The sequence below is a fragment of the Astatotilapia calliptera genome, chromosome 8, assembly GCF_900246225.1.
Source record: "Astatotilapia calliptera chromosome 8, fAstCal1.2, whole genome shotgun sequence".
Taxonomy (NCBI): Eukaryota; Metazoa; Chordata; class Actinopteri; order Cichliformes; family Cichlidae; genus Astatotilapia; species Astatotilapia calliptera.
Window position 1 is genome coordinate 1,213,148 of NC_039309.1, and position 17,754 is coordinate 1,230,901.

Here is a 17,754-nt window from a genome sequence, read left to right on the forward strand (position 1 = left end):
TAAGTATCCCGGGGTCTTGTTCATGAGTAACAGGAGAAGGGAGCTCAACAGATCGACAGACAGATTGTTGCTGCGGTTGCAGTGATGCAGACACTGTACTGGTCAGTTGTGGTGAAGAGTGAGCTGAGTGTAAAAGCGAAGCTCTCAATTTACCGGTTGATCTACGTCCCCATCCACACCTATGATCCCAAGCTGTGGGTAGTGACCGAAAGAATGAGATTGAGGATACAAGCGGCAGAAATGGGCTTCCTCTGAAGGGTGGCTGGCCTCTCCATTAGAGATAGGGTGAGAAGTTTGGCCAGTAGAGTGGCTGCTCCCCCACATCGAAAGGAGCCAGTTGAGGCGGTTTGGGCATCTGACAAGGATGCCTCCTGGGCGCCTCCTGCGTGAGGTGTTTTCCCACCAGGAGGAGGCCGTGGGGCAAACCCAGGACACGCTGGAGAGAATATATCACTCAGCTGGCCTGTGAATGCCTTGGTGTTCCCCCAGACAAGCTGGAGGAGGTGACTGGGGGGAGGGAGGTCTGGGCTTCTCTGCTTGGGCTGCTGCCCCCACGACCCGACCCCAGATAAGCAGAAGAAGATGGATGGATGGATGGATCAATGGGAATAATTTCACTTTAAACAGTTCAGATAATTTTAAGATGAAAGAGTGTTATTTTGTTAGTACTTACAACAGGTCAGATCTCTCCTGTTCGTCACCTTTTCCACATCAGTGACATCAGGTCCTGAGAAATCATCAGTGACCAGGTTTGTGTTCCTGTAGTGGTAGATACTTCCTCCTTTGTATTGGTCATTTTGAATGGCTGTTATAAACAGTCTGCTGCAGTTTTTCACTGCTTCGGCCTTTTCTGTCATCTGCTTTATCACTTCATCTGAGCGGTACCATTGGTCCTGGGTAGGTGGAGTGTTACCATCAGTACCTTCCAGTTTCTTTTTCTCCAAGTAGTCAGACATGTTCTGCAGATATGGGTCAGTGGATTTCAGGGAGGTGAAAACAAAGCAGAGAACTTCCTCTACTCCTGGTTTAAACACCTCTCTGTCCAGCTCAGACTGATCTGAGATGATCTTTGTTCCCTCCATCATGTCTACAAAGTACCTGATGATGGTGACTTCTCTCTCTTCATCCTTGATCCACTTGGTTAATCTCTCCTGACTGAACGGTGACTTGTCTCTGTCATAAAACACTTTCACTAATTCCTGCTCATCTTCCTCACCTGCCCTGATGGAGGGAAGTTTCTCAGCCATTGTTTCCTGGAGTGAAGATCTGAAATACTCACAGAGCTTCTTGAATCTGCTCAACTTTTCTTGTATCTGTGGAAAGCTTCTCACCACTCTGTCCTCCAGCAGATCATTGCATCTTATGTCAAGGTTATGAAGCTCCTGTAAGGTATCTTCAGCCTTACTAATAAATCCATTGCTTATCATGTAAGCAGCTTTTGGATGGAATTTCTTCAGAGGCATCAGTGTGACCTTCAGTGGAACACAGTTTTCTCTGTTTTCTCCCAGTAGTTTTGGAAGTTGGATGTAGGTCTTCACTGCATCTTCAAATGTTGCAGGGTTGCTTTCAAGGATGAAGTCTCCATAGAACTTGCAGGTGAATTTATCAGTCACAGCTTTTTCTTCATCACTCAGCTTGATGTCAACTTTCCCCTCAACATTAAATGAGGTGATCTTTTTTATTAGGATAGCTTGTATGCTATCCTGGATTACCTGAATGCTGCTATCATCTAGCTTCTCACTGTCAAACACAAAGAAAGCATTTGCTCCATAAAGGATTCCTGTGACTACATGTGTCGCCAAACGTTTCACATTTTTTGCTTCTTGAGAGTTTTTGGTTTCATCAGGAGTCAACATCAGCTGTTTGAATTTAGTGGTAGCTTTGTAATGAAGTGTGACTCGACACTGATGATGTGATTTCTTCCTATCATTCAGATACTTGGCTGATCCTTCAACTTCAATGAGCCCACCCAGGAAACTGGCCTTCAGAGAACCATTAACATCCAGCAGTGCCGACTTTTTTTCAATGGAATCCGTTGCATTGATGTGAAATTCACTGCTGTGCTGATTATGCTCCACTGGCTTCTTCTGCAGAGTTTTACTATTCCACAGTGTGACACCTTTAAGACACGAAATCCACAAAATGGAAAAAAAAATTCTTTAGAAAGTTTAGAAACGAAATAGATTAAAATTGTATTTGAAATGTACTAAAAAATGTAAAACTTAATTTCAAAACAGTTTTAGTGAAACTGTAACACTCATAAAGCTCTAGAGAGTTAGAAATCTCATGGTTTTTACTCTGCAAAAAACATGCTTCAAAGTTTTTATTCTGTTAATGTTTTTTTTGAGACAGAATCTATTCTGTTCTTTCAGAGATTTCCAAATGAATTAATCTTAAGGTTGTCTGTTCTTTAAAGGGTTTTTTTTGCTCCTTTTGTTACTCACCCTTTTCATTTAAACTATTATTTTCTTCATACAGTATTTTCATTAAATGGTCATTAATATTTCATTGCTGCTATGATAAATATTTCTTTGATGCATCTACTTACCCTATAAGTAGATAGGTCATTTAAGAAACAAATTAGTGTGGGTTTTTGCTGGCCATACGGCTGATTGCTTGAACAACAAATCACATTTTACCTGGGATGAGTTTCCCTCTCCGTGCATCATAGAGCATCCCTAAACTGAAAGGTTGACCCAGAGCAGCCACCTCCAAAACAGATGATGCTCCTACATGAATAAAAACATGTGGTCATAAATACAATGTGACCACTCAGCTTCTTTCATGTGATCAAACATGTGATCAACCCCACTATACAGTCTGTATATAAAATGTGGATGTGAAATTATGTTGTTTGTAGGCTTTTGTTTGTAGGCCTTTAACCCTCTAAAGCCTAACCTATCACTAATGTCTGTTTTGTGATGTTCGCTGGGTGCCCCGCCTGAGGGACTCTGTTGTCCTACTGGGAGACTTCAGTGCTCAAGTGGGCAATGGCAGTGAGACCTGGATGGGTATGATGGGGAGGAACAGCCTCCTGGATCTGAACCGAGCAATGTTTTGTCATTAAACTTCTGTGCAAACCACAGTTTGACCATAAAGAACACCATGTTCGAACATAAGAGTGTCCATAAGTGCACGTGGCCCCAGGACACACTAGGCTGCAGCTTGATGATCAATTTTGTAATCGTATCACCAGACCCAAGGCCATATGTTTTGGACACTCGGGTAAAGAGATGGGCTAAGCTGTCAACTGATCACCACGTGGTGAAACCATGGGTCAGTTCTCTGTACTCCCTGTCGTCCCCATCAGTGATGAGGCCGACTATTGGCAAGTGGTCAGAGAACTCCTGCAGGAAGCACTGGGTGGAGCTGTGGGAGAAGTCTGCCGTGTAGATGGTGAAGAGGAACGGTGCCAGAACCATTCCCTTTTGCAGACAACCCTGTCCAACACACAGCCCTGAATTCTCACACACTGTGGTTGGTCAGTGAGGTAGTCCAGAATCCAGGTAGTGAGGTGATGGTCCACTCCTGAGTTCTCCAGCTTGTCCTTCAGAACTGAGGGAAGAATGGTGTTAAAGGCACTGGAGAAATCAAAGAACATGATCCTCACAGTGCTCCCAGCGGTCTCCAGGTGAGCGAGGGAATGAAGTAGGAGGTGAATGACGGCATCATCCGCTCCAATTACAGGCTGGTAGGCCAACTGAAGTGGGTCCAGTGATGAGCTCACCAGGTCCGAAACTTAGCCAGGACCAGCCGCTCCAGGGTTTTCATCAGGTGGGATGTCAGAGCCACTGGCCTGTAGCTGTTGAAGTCCTTAGGGGGTGAAGTCTTTGGCACTGGTACAACACAGGAGGTTTTCCAGAGCTGTGGGACTCTCTCCAGCCTCAGGCTCAGGTTGAAGAGGTGCTCCATCACCCCACACAGTTGGTCTGCACAGAACCTGAAGACCCTTGTGCTGATGCCATCTGGACCCGCTGCCTTCTTGGCTTTAATCCTCCTCAGTTCCCTCCTAACCTGTGTGTTTGAGAGAGTCAGGCTGGAGCCTTGTGTTGAGTGTGTATTGGATGCTGTTGTTGGGGGTGGGGAGGAGTGAGCAGGGTGGGTAGAGGAGGTGTGAAGGGTCTGAGGTGTCAGAGGTGGAGCAGCAGCAGTGGGGGTGGGTGAGTCTGCAGCCCATATTGGAGACTGTCTCATATATGAATCAAATCTGTTGAAGAAATGATTCAGTTCATTTGCCCACCTCACATCCCTCCCAGGCAGAGAGTTCTGATGTTTGTGGCCTGAGATGGTTCTGAGGCCTCTCCAGACTTCACCAACGTTGTTTTGTTGAAGCTGGTTCTCCATCTTCTGCCTGTAGCTGTCCTTCCCTTTCCTTATCAGTCCCCTCAGCTCTCTCTGCACCCTTTTCAACTCCTCCTTGTCTCTGGATTTGAAGGCCCCCCTCTTCTGCTTGAGGATGCTTTAATTTCTGGGGTAATCCACAGTTTGTTGTTGGAGAAACTCTGCACAGTCCTGGTGGGTGCAGTGTTATCCACACAGAAGTTAATATAGTCCGTATTGCAGGTCACAAGGCTGTCGATGTCCTGTCCGTGGTCAACACAGATCACCTCCCACACAGTCGACTCAAAACAATCCTTAAGAGCCTCCTCGCTCTCCTCTGACCATCTCTGTACTGTGCGGTCGGCTGGTGGCTCCCTGCGCACTAAGGGCTCATAACCAGGGACAAGGTGCACCAGGTTGTGATCAGATCTCCGCAGCGGAGGGAGAAGTGATGAGCTGTATGCCTCTTCTGCATTGGTGTACAGTAAATCCAGTGTTTTATTGTCTGTGGTTGGGCAGGTCACATACTGGGTGAAGGTGAGCAGTGTGGAGTCCAGTGAGACATGATTAAAGTCCCATGATGTTAGGAGAAGGGCTCTCGGAGATTGCGTTTGCAGTCTGCTGACCACAGAGTGGAGAGAGTAACAGGCTGAATCCGCGTTGGCTGAGGGGGGGGGGAAGTACGCCGGGGGAGGTAGTACGGACACATGCTAACAGCTAACAGTTCAATGTCTCTGCTACAGAGTTTCTCTTTCACAGTGATGTGTCTGGGGTTACACCCTCTGTCATTCACAAACACTGCCAATCCCCCTCCTTTCCTCTTCCTGCTTTCTCTCGTCCTGTCCGCCCGTAGCAGCTGAAATCCAGGTACAATCACGCTTGTGTCCATAGTTAGCGATGTTAGCCAGGACTCCGTTAGCATGATGCTACATTACCGGTATTCCCTCTGTGACCAGGTTAGCAACGTGAGCTCATCCATCTTATTGGTCAGCGATCTTACACTTCCAGTGATTAAAGAAGGGAGAGATGGTCTATAATGTCTCCTTCTTGGGCGAAGGTGCTCCCTCCCAGCACGACACCCACGTCTTTTCCTCCTCAGCTCGCTGGGAATGTCGTGCCTGTCCGCCGGCAGCTCCGCTGCGGGACGCAGCGCTAACAGCTGATCCCTACTGTAAACAAAGGATCCATGTGCTGGGTTCCCAGACATGGGTGAAAAAGGTGGAAAAAAATGGAGAAAGACAACCAAGACTAGCACAAAACGGTACTCCATGATTGCAGAATCTAATTGCTAAAACTTTAGTTACAAAAAATTATGAGAAAAATAAAGAGGAGATAAGAAAGAAGCTCAGAATGAGCTGAGCTGCTGTAACAGGCTGCCACGCACGGGGAGCACTGGAAGTAAGTGCTTATATTTCCCCTTTTTTTCCCTAGTCTGTTTGCTCATGCAAAATGAAATGTGATTAATATAGAATAAAAATGAATGATATTTAATTGTGATGAATCAAAATTAATCCACTGTAACCCTGTGACAAATCTGATTAAACATTTTAATTGTTTGACAGCACTAATAATATATTATATATTAGTGTATACTTACCTATTAGTGTATAGGTTTTTTAAAAAGTTGTATTTCACAGGAGAGAACCTGTGTTAGAAGATTGAAGAAAACTATTCAAATTATCTTTGAATTTAAGCATAAATTCTTTGTGTTTGTTCTGCATTTAGTTCATTATATTGCATAAATGTCTGTTAGAAGCTTAAATATGAAGTTGAAAAAAATCATTGTTATTGTAACCAGGCTATTGATCAAGTAATTTCTATTAATCACGATTAATTACAGAAAATTTTGAGATAAATTTTTTTTAAATTTTATCTATTGACAGCGCTGAGAATAATATATACTAATAATATATACTATATATACACAGAGAAGCTGGAACTGATTCAGCTCCTAACTGACCAGATCAGTATCCCAAACGTTTAACTGAATTGAGGCTATACTCTGAGGAATAATTGTTCCTTTAACTGTATATAAAATACATAACAGGACGTCAGGTCGGGGGAAAGCTGTCTTCATCCCCACCCTCCAAGATTAAGTATCAAACCCCAGAAACAGGTCGTACATTAAAGAAACATACACCCTCCATGACCGACTATCAAGACTACGTGAAGTACCCTCTGGGAGTCTACTAGAAAAGGTGTTTGCACCATCATGGACAATCCCTACTCCAGTCATCAAGAAACCAACCAATTGATCTACAAGGAGCAGTGCCCTCCATAAAAAAGGAGACTAGAGGCAAAGACCAAGGCAGCAGGAAAGTTTCTGGAGAACTATTGGAACTGCAGAAAGGTGTGATGAAAAAAGGGTGCCTACACTACTACAAGTTGCGTGTACCTGACCAAACAAAGTTACACCCTTGCTCAGCCACTTGAAGTGGTATACCAGAGAGACAGAAGGCAGGAAAATAGATCAGCTGTTTTCCATTCAACCATCGAAGGTGTACTCTGTGATTGGAGAACAATAACAGAAAAGCCCCAACAAGGCTGGAGATGGAACAATACTGGAAGACCATATGGGAGAGGTATGCAACACACAACAACAGTGGCTAGTGGATCTAAGAGCAGACCATAATAACCTCCCTGAACAGGATCCACTAACTGTCACAGTGGCAGACATCCAAGAAAGGGAATCAAACATGAACAGTTGGACACTTGAGATTGTAAGACCAGGCTGACTAACCTGTTCACCATCTGGACTGACTACAAGAAAGCCTATGATCAATGCCTCACACATGGATCCTGGAATGCCTCAGACTGTACAAGCTCAATGGGACCCTAAGAGCCTTCATCAGGAACTCAGTGGGGATGTGGTGAACAACACTAGAGGACAACTTCAAGCCAATTCTGCAAGCTGCCATCACAAGTGGAAATTATCCAGGAGACGCTCTGTCCTCACTGCTGTTTTGCATAGGTGTGAATCATTTAAGCCAGATCATCAACAAGACTGGCAACTAATACTGACTAAAGAATGAACCTAACATCAGCCACCTCCACTACATGGATGAGGATTGCACTGAATGCAAGGAGTGAAAGGGCGAGGAGTAAGCTGAGAATGTACGCTAAGTGATAGAAAGGAGGTTGAGGACTAGTGAGTGTCAGAACCACTTTCCAGCATGCAACAACAAAGAGGGACAGAAAAGCAGTCAGTTTGCCTCACGCAGGGCAACAAATCTCCGTCGCATAGAGTTGATCAGGTTGTTGACCGTGGCCTGTGGAATGTTGGTCCACTCCTCTTCAATAGTTGTGTGAAGTTGCTGAATATTGGCAGGAACTGGAACACCCATCCAGAGCATCCCAAACATGCTCATTGGGTGATATGTCTGGTGAGTATGCTGGCCATGCAAGAACTGGGATGTTTTCAGCTTCCAGGAATTGCCTACAGATCCTTGCAATATGGAGCCGTGCGTTATCATGCTGCAACATGAGGTGATGGTCGTGCATGAATGGCTTAACAATGGGCCTCAGGATCTTGTCACGGTACGGTAAAATGCCATCAAGAAAATACACCTGTGTTCGTTGTCCATAGCATACGCCTGCTCATGCCAGAATCCCACCGCCACCATGGGCCACTCGATCCACAACGCTGACATCAGCAAACCACTCACGCACACGACGCCACACACGCTGTCTGCTATCTGCCCTAAACAGTGAAAACCGGGACTCATCTGTGAACAGAATGCCTCTCCAACGTGCCAAATCGATGTGAGTGTTTGCCCACTCAAGTCGGTTACGATGACGACCCTGATGAGGACGACGAGCATGCAGATGAGCTTCCCTGAGATGGTTTCTGACAGTTTGTGCAGAAATTCTTTGGTTATGCAAACCGATTGTTGCTGCAGCTGTCCGGGTGGCTGATACATATCTCCATTCTGAATTTTCACAACAGGCTCATTACTTTTGGTTTAATGCATTTGAGGGAAATTGTTAGTCACTCAACATATTCATATTCATATTCAAATTCTAGACATCAAATCAATTTAAACCTAAATGGCAGGAAAAGTAACACATAAAACAAAATCCTGATTGTCTATCCATTTCCAGGGTTTATAACACACAATGAGATTTAAGAAGCAAAAAACAAAACATAACAACAAAAAACAAAAAAACAATTTATACAGCATTTATAGTGCAATAATCAGGGATTAAATGGGCAAAAACTGTAATTTTTGAGCAGATGCCCATAACTTGTACAATATTTCAGCATAAAGCTAGTGCTACAGAAGAGAAGCAAGCATAAAGGAAGTAACTTATTTCAAAGTTACAGATAATTTTAAATTCAACAAACATTTCAAAACATTTCTCAACAAATATCAGCAAACAATCTGTTCAAAACAAAACAATTTGTGTTCAGATTGCTGCACTGTGTGTCTGCTAGCTAAACGAACAGCTAGTGTGTTTCACAGGGAGAAAAAAGAATGGGAGAGAACTTCACAAAGAGAAAGATAAGAAAGACAGAACAGAGAAATGTTATATTTTAAAGTTAAGGACTGCTCAGTGACATTTGATAAACCCCAAATTTAAAGCTTAAATATTAGGTCCTCATTCTTTTTAGAGTTTGTCAGACACTGGATCTGTACAAGACGTGAAGTTATTTTTTTCATATTGTGATACATCAGAGATTGAACTATATTAACTTGCATGTTCTTCAAATGTTGTATAGAAAGGGAGCTTATGGCATGTTGCACCAGTACGTATGGAGTACTGGACTGGTGCAGAGCAGCTGTGGGGCTCATGGTCAGTGTTAGGTTACATAAAGGGTATCAGACATGGAAATGAACCATGACAGCCAAAGATAATTAGGTTTGGAGGCAGTCAGTGGCCTACAACGCAATGACCTTTTTTCTTTAAAAAAGAAGAAGTGTTTTTTTTCTCTGCTTGTGTTTTACAAAAAGGATGTTTAAGTTTTGTCAGTTCATTCAGTTTTTAAAAATGATGTTTATATTTCATTGTATTATTATTTTATTATAAATAAAACATGAGGTTTAGTTAGCTTTAAAAAAATAGCTGGTGGAAATGTCCCTGAAAAAACTTATTTTAACTTTGAGTACATTTCAGAGTCTGTATGTCTTTTACCATTACTTGAGTAAAAAATGATAAATCAGTACTGAAACTTTTAACATAATATTTTTTAAATGTCTTTACTTTCGGCACCTTGGGAGAATTTCATCTTCCACAATTGGCACTTACAGGGCAATTTATCACATAAAACATCAGTGTCGTGTATATATATCATAAATAATATTTTAATATTTGTCATCTGTCATATGTTAAAGAGACAATGTAAGTAATATTTAAATGTAATGAGAGTGGAATATATTCACTTTTTTGTAATCCAATTATGCATGTCTTGGTTACATTAAATATATTACAATCAACCAGGCCTACATTTAAATTCAGTTTCAGCTACAGTTTTTATTTATTTAGGACTCAGTCACAAATATCAAAAAGCACTTTATATTGTAAAGTAAATTTTTAATATAATTTAAATTATTACGTTTTAGACTCACCTTTTCCTCTGCTTGGATTCTGTGTCTCACCCATGTCTGACAGAGATCCTGAGATGGAGATCCTGGTTTGGGTCCCATTTGAACCTCTCGCTTGTTACTTTTTCTTTCACTTACTGGTTTTGTTTACGTACAAAAAAGGGTTCTGAGTAACCCTGTACAATGTAAAAGTTGGGAATGGCTGACTCATCTCCCCAACAACAAATAACCTTCCCCTAAATCACATCTTCTGTTACCGAGCCTCCCCAATGGGAATAATAATGGCCTGCTCTAAAGCCTTAGCTCATTACTGCAGTGCATGAGCCATTCATTTCTTTGTGTAATCACAACTGTAGCTGAAACACTTGTACTTGAAAAACTTTGTAGCCTTGAACAAGTCATTTTGGACTGTGGTGACTGGAGGTCTAAACCACATTAAAGTTTCATGTTGAATTGAAATGGTGCAAACTGGCTTCCACTTTTGAGTAAGCTGCCAACGTGGTAGAAACTGAAATTCAGGAAAACACAGACATGATTCATTTCCCTGTTTGCCAGCCACTGTGAAAGGTTGTTGCACATATCCTGTTAACAGATTAATTGTTCCAATTTAAAACTGAAGCATTACTTAATGGTACAACGTTTTTAACAGTCTTATAGGAATGGGATCCAATTGATGAAAGACAGAAATTATTATGTAGTATGGTTTAATTTTTGGTCAGCTCTCTTAATACTACGCTTCAGAGTACTCTAGCTTTGTTAAAGTAGTGAGTTTGCTGAGAAAATTTACTTTAAATTGGGCTGGCAGTTCTGGCAAAAAATTAAGCCGTAACCCATGCTTGTTTTGTCAAAGAGTTTGAGCAGTTTTTTGGCCAGCCCACAATTTCAGATGATTTTTCAGGTGGACTTGTCACACTAAAAAAGTGATCAGCAATGCTGCTTTACCAGGTGTAACAATTAAGTTAATTAAGTAACATCCAGGCATCCATGAAAACACAATTTATTACATTTAAGGGAGTTACAAGTTAGCAGGAAGTTAGCTCGCTAGTTTCTACCTAAAGATAATATACCATATATATATATATACATATATATATATATATATATATATATATATATATATATATACATATATAATATAGCATGTTCTGACTGAGAGGTTTCTGAAAAAATTAAAACGTACAGCTCTGCAATCACTTCCAACATAAATGAAGACAGAAAACTAAACAGCAGTGACGTTTGTAGGGTTACTGTAGTTGGGTTATGTTAGCATAGCATAGCATAAACACAGTGAAGCTGGAGGATGAACGCTAACTTTTTTCCACTCGATAAAAGTTAACGTGAGGGTTCCTGATGGTTAGAGACAAATGCAATCGCATGGCAGGATGCTGTAAACGGACCAAACTTAGTCATTAATATACTGCAACAACATGGGAATAGAGCAGCTACAAGACGCTTTCAACATTAATGAATCAATGGTACAGAAGTGGAGGAAGCAAGAAGAATGAGTTGAGTAAAGTTTGACTTATCTGACTGTTTTGTTTGGCATAATACGCCTTGTAATCCGGTGCTCCTTATGGTCCAAAAAATACGGTATATAAGGAGAACAAAAACTCTCTCAACTCGGATCTTTGAGAGAAAACTATTTAAGCAAACTAACACTCTACAATACTAAGTAAAAGACAAAAAAGTAGGAAAAAAGTTTAAAGTATGGTTGATGCAAGTGCACGTTTTTCCACCAATGTTATTCCTGTTTGTGCTTTAAATGGAAGAGTAGTAGAGTGAGTAGTCACTCAATCTTAACCTCCTAAGACCCGAACTCTTCCACTGCATGCAATTTTTATATCTCCTTGATATTTGAGCTGATTAGGACCTGAAGAATGTAAAAACAAAGAATTACCAGATTTTTTTTTTTACCTAATTTTTGTTTCTAAGAAAAATGAGCTCCACATATGAGGATATTTGTTTAAATTTAGATAGAACAGTAGCAGTATAACATCCTCGTAAGTGGATATCAGGCCCTTGTAAAGCAAAATTGAGTATTTTGGTCTAAATAACCCAAAATGTGATGTCCACATATGTGGATGCCAGGTCCTAGGAGGTTAAGGCTGGTCAATTGATCCTTGGCTCCTCTATACTGCATGCCAAACTGTGCCCCGAGTTTCCCTTAATGCATCCATTGAAGTCTGGATGTTGGAAAGCGCTTAGCATGGCTTAAAGTGCTGTATAAATGTATGTTTGATTCGATGAATGAGACATGAGAAAGTGCTTTGATTCCTCAACACCAGTCTAGTCTCTAGGAACAGCCAAGCTTGTCATACAGCAAACCACATATGGAAAGCTTTCTGATATGCTTTAGGAGCTGAAGTGAGTCTGTTGTATAGCTACCATCCTCAGATAACAGACAAACAGACTACTGGCCTTTAAACATTTGAATCCTCTTTCAGTTACTGATTCCCGATTTCAAGGAATCAGTGGTGGCTGAATCCTGACTTATCTTTCTACTTTTACATACTTTAGTACCATTTTTGGGAACATTTCAAGTTGCTATCCATCAATACAACTGTTATAGCCCAAATTTTAATAATACGTATGCATTAAGTCCATAGTAACTATATAAATTGCAAAAAAAGTGCAATAAACTGCAAAAAAAAAAGAAAAGAAAATTGTTGTAGTTTTTTATACATATACTTCTAGTTAGAGAAATTTAAGAGGTTTAACCCCTTAAAACTGTATATACAAAATAGTTTCCCACCACAGGAAATTTATTTTGAGTATCTGCATAGTTTTATTTTTGAGACACACCAATTTTTATATACTTCAGGAAAAACAAAAATAAATATCATAACGCAAATTTGCAAAAAAAACAAAAAACAAAAACAGCATGTGGATCAAAATAAACTATTTCCAGCAGTGCAATTTGAGTTCTAAGCATCTCAGAATCTGTACAGAAAAGCCTAAAGTCAAACATGACTTTTAAAAACGCCAGTATAGGCTTATAAGGCCTGAAAAAAATACATTTTCCGTGAAAATGGCGTTACTTCCGGTTTCTGGCAGGTAATGGCGTACATGCGATAGTTCGTGCTGACGTCTATTCCAACGTAGGAAGTGTTATGAACAGCTAATCTTAGGTTAAGAGTGGTTGAAGTATCTAGTTGTGTAATCTCACCATTCTTTTCCATTGTGTCCTGTGCTTGAGTCCTCAGTGTAAACAACATTAGATTGAATTCGTAACTACAGCACACCATGTATAAACAAACTGAATTCTGTGATTAGCTCTGTTCATTTCACTGTTTTACTCAAAGTCACCACAGTTTCGTGTTGCTCTCATTCCTCTAACATCATGGTATGCGTTTTTATTTTATTTTGCTGCAGTCAGCTGACAGTTGGTCATTTTACCAACTAAAAGAGGAAGTAAGACAACAGAGTAACCCTAACCCTACTCAACATGTAACACGGATCTATAAACTTGGGCAAAAAGATGCAAGACGTGCAATACGTATGATTTAAAACCTGAAAGGAACTGGGAACCTAAAAATCGTGGTTCATGTTGTGAAAAACTCAGTCATGTCAGCAGTTGGTTCTGTCCAAACGTGTACTTCAGAATAGACTTCAGAATAGAGTTTTTTGAATTTGCGATCCCCTCTACCATTTTTATACAGGGAGTGCAGAATTATTAGGCAAATGAGTATTTTGTCCACATCATCCTCTTCATGCATGTTGTCTTACTCCAAGCTGTATAGGCTCGAAAGCCTACTACCAATTAAGCATATTAGGTGATGTGCATCTCTGTAATGAGAAGGGGTGTGGTCTAATGACATCAACACCCTATATCAGGGAGTGCATAATTATTAGGCAACGTCCTTTCCTTTGGCAAAATGGGTCAAAAGAAGGACTTGACAGGCTCAGAAAAGTCAAAAATAGTGAGATATCTTGCAGAGGGATGCAGCAGTCTCAAAATTGCAAAGCTTCTGAAGCGTGATCATCGAACAATCGAGCGTTTCATTCAAAATAGTCAACAGGGTCGCAAGAAGCGTGTGGAAAAACCAAGGCGCAAAATAACTGCCCACGAACTGAGAAAAGTCAAGCGTGCAGCTGCCAAGATGCCACTTGCCACCAGTTTGGCCATATTTCAGAGCTGCAACATCACTGGAGTGCCCAAAAGCACAAGGTGTGCAATACTCAGAGAGACATGGCCAAGGTAAGAAAGGCTGAAAGACGACCACCACTGAACAAGACACACAAGCTTAAACGTCAAGACTGGGCCAAGAAATATCTCAAGACTGGTTTTTCTAAGGTTTTATGGACTGATGAAATGAGAGTGAGTCTTGATGGGCCAGATGGATGGGCCCGTGGCTGGATTGGATAAAGGGCCGAGAGCTCCAGTCCGACTCAGACGCCAGCAAGGTGGAGGTGGAGTACTGGTTTGGGCTGGTATCATCAAAGATGAGCTTGTGGGGCCTTTTCGGGTTGAGGATGGAGTCAAGCTCAACTCCCAGTCCTACTGCCAGTTTCTGGAAGACACCTTCTTCAAGCAGTGGTACAGGAAGAAGTCTGCATCCTTCAAGAAAAACATGATTTCCATGCAGGACAATGCTCCATCACACGCGTCCAAGTACTCCACAGCGTGGCTGCAAGAAAGGGTATAAAAGAAGAAAAACGAATGACATGGCCTCCTTGTTCACCTGATCTGAACCCCATTGAGAACCTGTGGTCCATCATCAAATGTGAGATTTACAAGGAGGGAAAACAGTACACCTCTCTGAACAGTGTCTGGGAGGCTGTGGTTGCTGCTGCACGCAATGTTGATGGTGAACAGATCAAAACACTGACAGAATCCATGGATGGCAGGCTTTTGAGTGTCCTTGCAAAGAAAGGTGGCTATATTGGTCGCTGATTTGTTTTTGTTTTGTTTTTGAATGTCAGAAATGTATATTTGTGAATGTGGAGATGTTATATTGGTTTCACTGGTAAAAATAAATAATTAAAATGGGTATATATTTGTTTTTTGTTAAGTTGCCTAATAATTATGCACAGTAATAGTCACCTGCACACACAGATATCCCCCTAAAATAGCTAAAACTAAAAACAAACTAAAAACTACTTCCAAAAACATTCAGCTTTGATATTAATGAGTTTTTTGGGTTCATTGAGAACATGGTTGTTGTTCAATAATAAAATTATTCCTCAAAAATACAACTTGCCTAATAATTCTGCACTCCCTGTAAGCCGTTTTTATAGCCACATTAAATATGAACTCTAAATATCAAAGATAACCTTTAAATGTTTCAGTTAATGTTTTAACTGATGTCTAATTTTTGTATATTAACCAATGTTGTCTAAGGAGCTTTGCAAGAAAGCGACTGGACTTCGTTGAGTTTCTTGAAGACGTTTCACCTCTCATCCAAGAAGCTTCTTCAGTCCTAAACCACATTAATTAATGTTGTTTTATAAGGCACTGGCTGAACAGACAAAACAGAAACTGTGAAAGTTATCATTTTAAAACGTGCTTTACATAACTTTTCTCAACAACTATACTTAAATAATAAATGCAGTGTTGTGCTTGACTGATGGAGCTCATTCATTTGTGGCAAATAAGGAAAGGATTCATGTTTGTAAAATTCCCTGGATTGTGTTTCCTTGAATTTCTGGAGTTTCTTCTGGCAATTCCACGTAGGGCAGTTTAACCAAATATGAAAGCAGTTTGTATAATTTCAATCTAACATGAAACTATATTGTGGTTAAGACACCTTGTCATCATACACCAAAAAAATTTGTTCAGAGCTACAAGATTATTTTCAAGTACAAACGTTCAATCTGACTGTTATTACACCAAGAAATGAAGGTCATAAACACTGATGACAATGAATTAAAACTGCAGTCTTACAGAGGTTTGTTTTGCAGGCCATTCTCATTCCCACTGGTGTGACTCAGTGACATACAAGTCCATTAGTACCTACTCGAATCATCTTGCGACGGTTACAAGGTTTTCCATTAGGTCATAGTACCTGGTACCAGCAATCCAAGTGATCGCTCCAAATGTTCCGAGATTGGCTGGTCAGTGGCGTCAATGATGAGTCATGAGAGTGCCTCGTTCATGGAAATCAAAATCGTGGGAAATCACTAGAAAAAACAAAGTCATGGTCCCCGAGTCTGATTAAAAGCCACGGCAGGTATATCATCGTGCTATGACGAGTCAGTCGGAGTAAGTGCTAGTGGAAAAGGGGCTAAGCTGAAAGTAAAAACAAACTGAATTCGAATGTAATGAGCACAGAACTGGATAGTAACGTGTTTAATGTAATCACAGTCGCATTACTAGATTACAAAAGTAAGTATATTCCATTCTCTTCACATGTTAAAATATTAATTGATCACACCTGATTACTTATTTAACCCAGCCACAAGATAGTGTAGTCCTAGTGTAGTCCTAGTCCCAAGCCTCGATAAATGAGGATTGGGATTGGGTCAGAAAGGGCGTCCAGTGTAAACATGCAGATCAGCACAAATGAGATCTCCATACTAGCGTGGTTGGGGCCTGGATTATCAACGACTGCCTCCAGTGCTGTTTGTGAACAAGGTGCCAAAAGAAACTGGGAGGAATTATGAAGTAACTTGGATGAAGTGGTAGAGACAGTCCTCAGACGGGAGAGAGTGGTGACTGACACAGACTTCAATGGACATATACTTGAAGGAACAGAGCTGATGAGGTGGTGTTGGGTAGGTCTGGTGTTAAGGAGAGAAATGCAGAAGGACGCATGCTAGTGAATTTTTTCATTGAAATGGCTGTGGTGAAGAGGGAGGACAGCCTGTGACTCAAAGATTGAATAATGTGACTCTTTTATGTCACATAATATTCAGTTGTACACGTCATTTCATTTAAATGAAATGTCTAAACTCCACAGTTTGTTAAAGTGACTAGACAGTGTTAAATGGTGGTTGGGAGGCAGTTTCCTTCAATTAAATCAAGACAAAACTGAAATAATGATCATTGCATCAGAAAAATGCATGTCTGGGATTAAGGAGACACTTGGACCTCTTGGTTCTTTGGCAAAATCCTCTGTTAGGAATCTTGGCATAAATTGCAGGCAAGATGGCGCTTGTGTTTGACTGTACCTCTGCCTTTGTTCGTGTGTTTGTTTACTTTACATGTTGTGTTTTTGAGTTGAGTTCCTGAGCATCATGGACTCTGTTAACCTTATAATGCCCTTTGTATCACATTTGATACATGAGTTTCTGAGACCTCTATCTCATCAACATGATCAATACTTGCCATAATTTCAAAATGTTATGGACAAAAGTCTTTTTTTTGTCTAAAATTAACAAAATGTTGCCAAAAATTTCCAATGTATCAAATGCGATATAAAAAATATATAATAAAAATATATCATACACAACATGATATAGCAAAAAAAAAAAAAACAATTGGATTTTGTTATAAGGGTTAATGAACAGCTTGGTTCCAAGAAAATCTGAATTTTCTGGCTATTCTTTGATAGGTTGGGTCTTACACGGTACTACTCACACTGCTGGGCATACTCTGGACTTGTTCTTCACTTTTGACCTTAAATTACGTTGTTTTTAGCGACCATAGGCCATTCTCTTTACATGTGTCCATCAACTCAGGGTCTCTTCCCACTTAATATTTCTAAGTTTTCTTTCCTGTTTAATTTTAAAACTTCTTCTGACGATGTTGACCTCCTTATTAACTCTTTTAATGAACATTGTCTTGCCATTCTCAATCAGGTTGCTCCTTTCAAAACTAGGCATTGCTCTGTCTTTCTTTAGCTCTGTCTTTCTTTAGCTCTCAGCGAAGGCGGTCACACTTTTCTCCTCTCCTCCTCACCCTTATCTTCCCTGCTTAGCCTCTATGTCCTTGTCTTGTCTTGTGTGCATT

General features: G+C 40.7%; 1 protein-coding gene across 1 annotated transcript; it reads right to left on the reverse strand.

Moving 5' to 3' along the window:
• Positions 1-588: 588 nt before the first annotated feature.
• On the reverse strand, positions 589-7,682 carry LOC113028357 (neoverrucotoxin subunit alpha-like). Its single transcript, XM_026178561.1, has 5 exons — positions 7,538-7,682; positions 3,728-3,836; positions 3,272-3,369; positions 2,640-2,729; positions 589-2,119 (listed from the first exon to the last, which is right to left on the reverse strand). Exons 1-5 carry the CDS (start codon positions 7,680-7,682, stop codon positions 663-665), a joined length of 1,899 nt encoding a protein of 632 aa, XP_026034346.1. The 3' UTR covers positions 589-662.
• Positions 7,683-17,754: the final 10,072 nt, after the last annotated feature.

What these genes read in the sequence shown, in the direction of transcription:
- LOC113028357 (XM_026178561.1), bottom strand. Translation starts at nt 7,682, where the DNA reads ATGTTTGGGATGCTCTGGATGGGTGTTCCAGTTCCTGCCAATATTCAG. An exon ending in ACGGAGATTTGTTGCCCTGC is followed by an intron (nt 3,837 to 7,537) that starts GTGAGGCAAACT and finishes GTGTTGTACCAG; the next exon opens with TGCCAAAGACTTCACCCCCT. An exon ending in CTGGCTAAGTTTCGGACCTG is followed by an intron (nt 3,370 to 3,727) that starts GTGAGCTCATCA and finishes CTTCTCCCACAG; the next exon opens with CTCCACCCAGTGCTTCCTGC.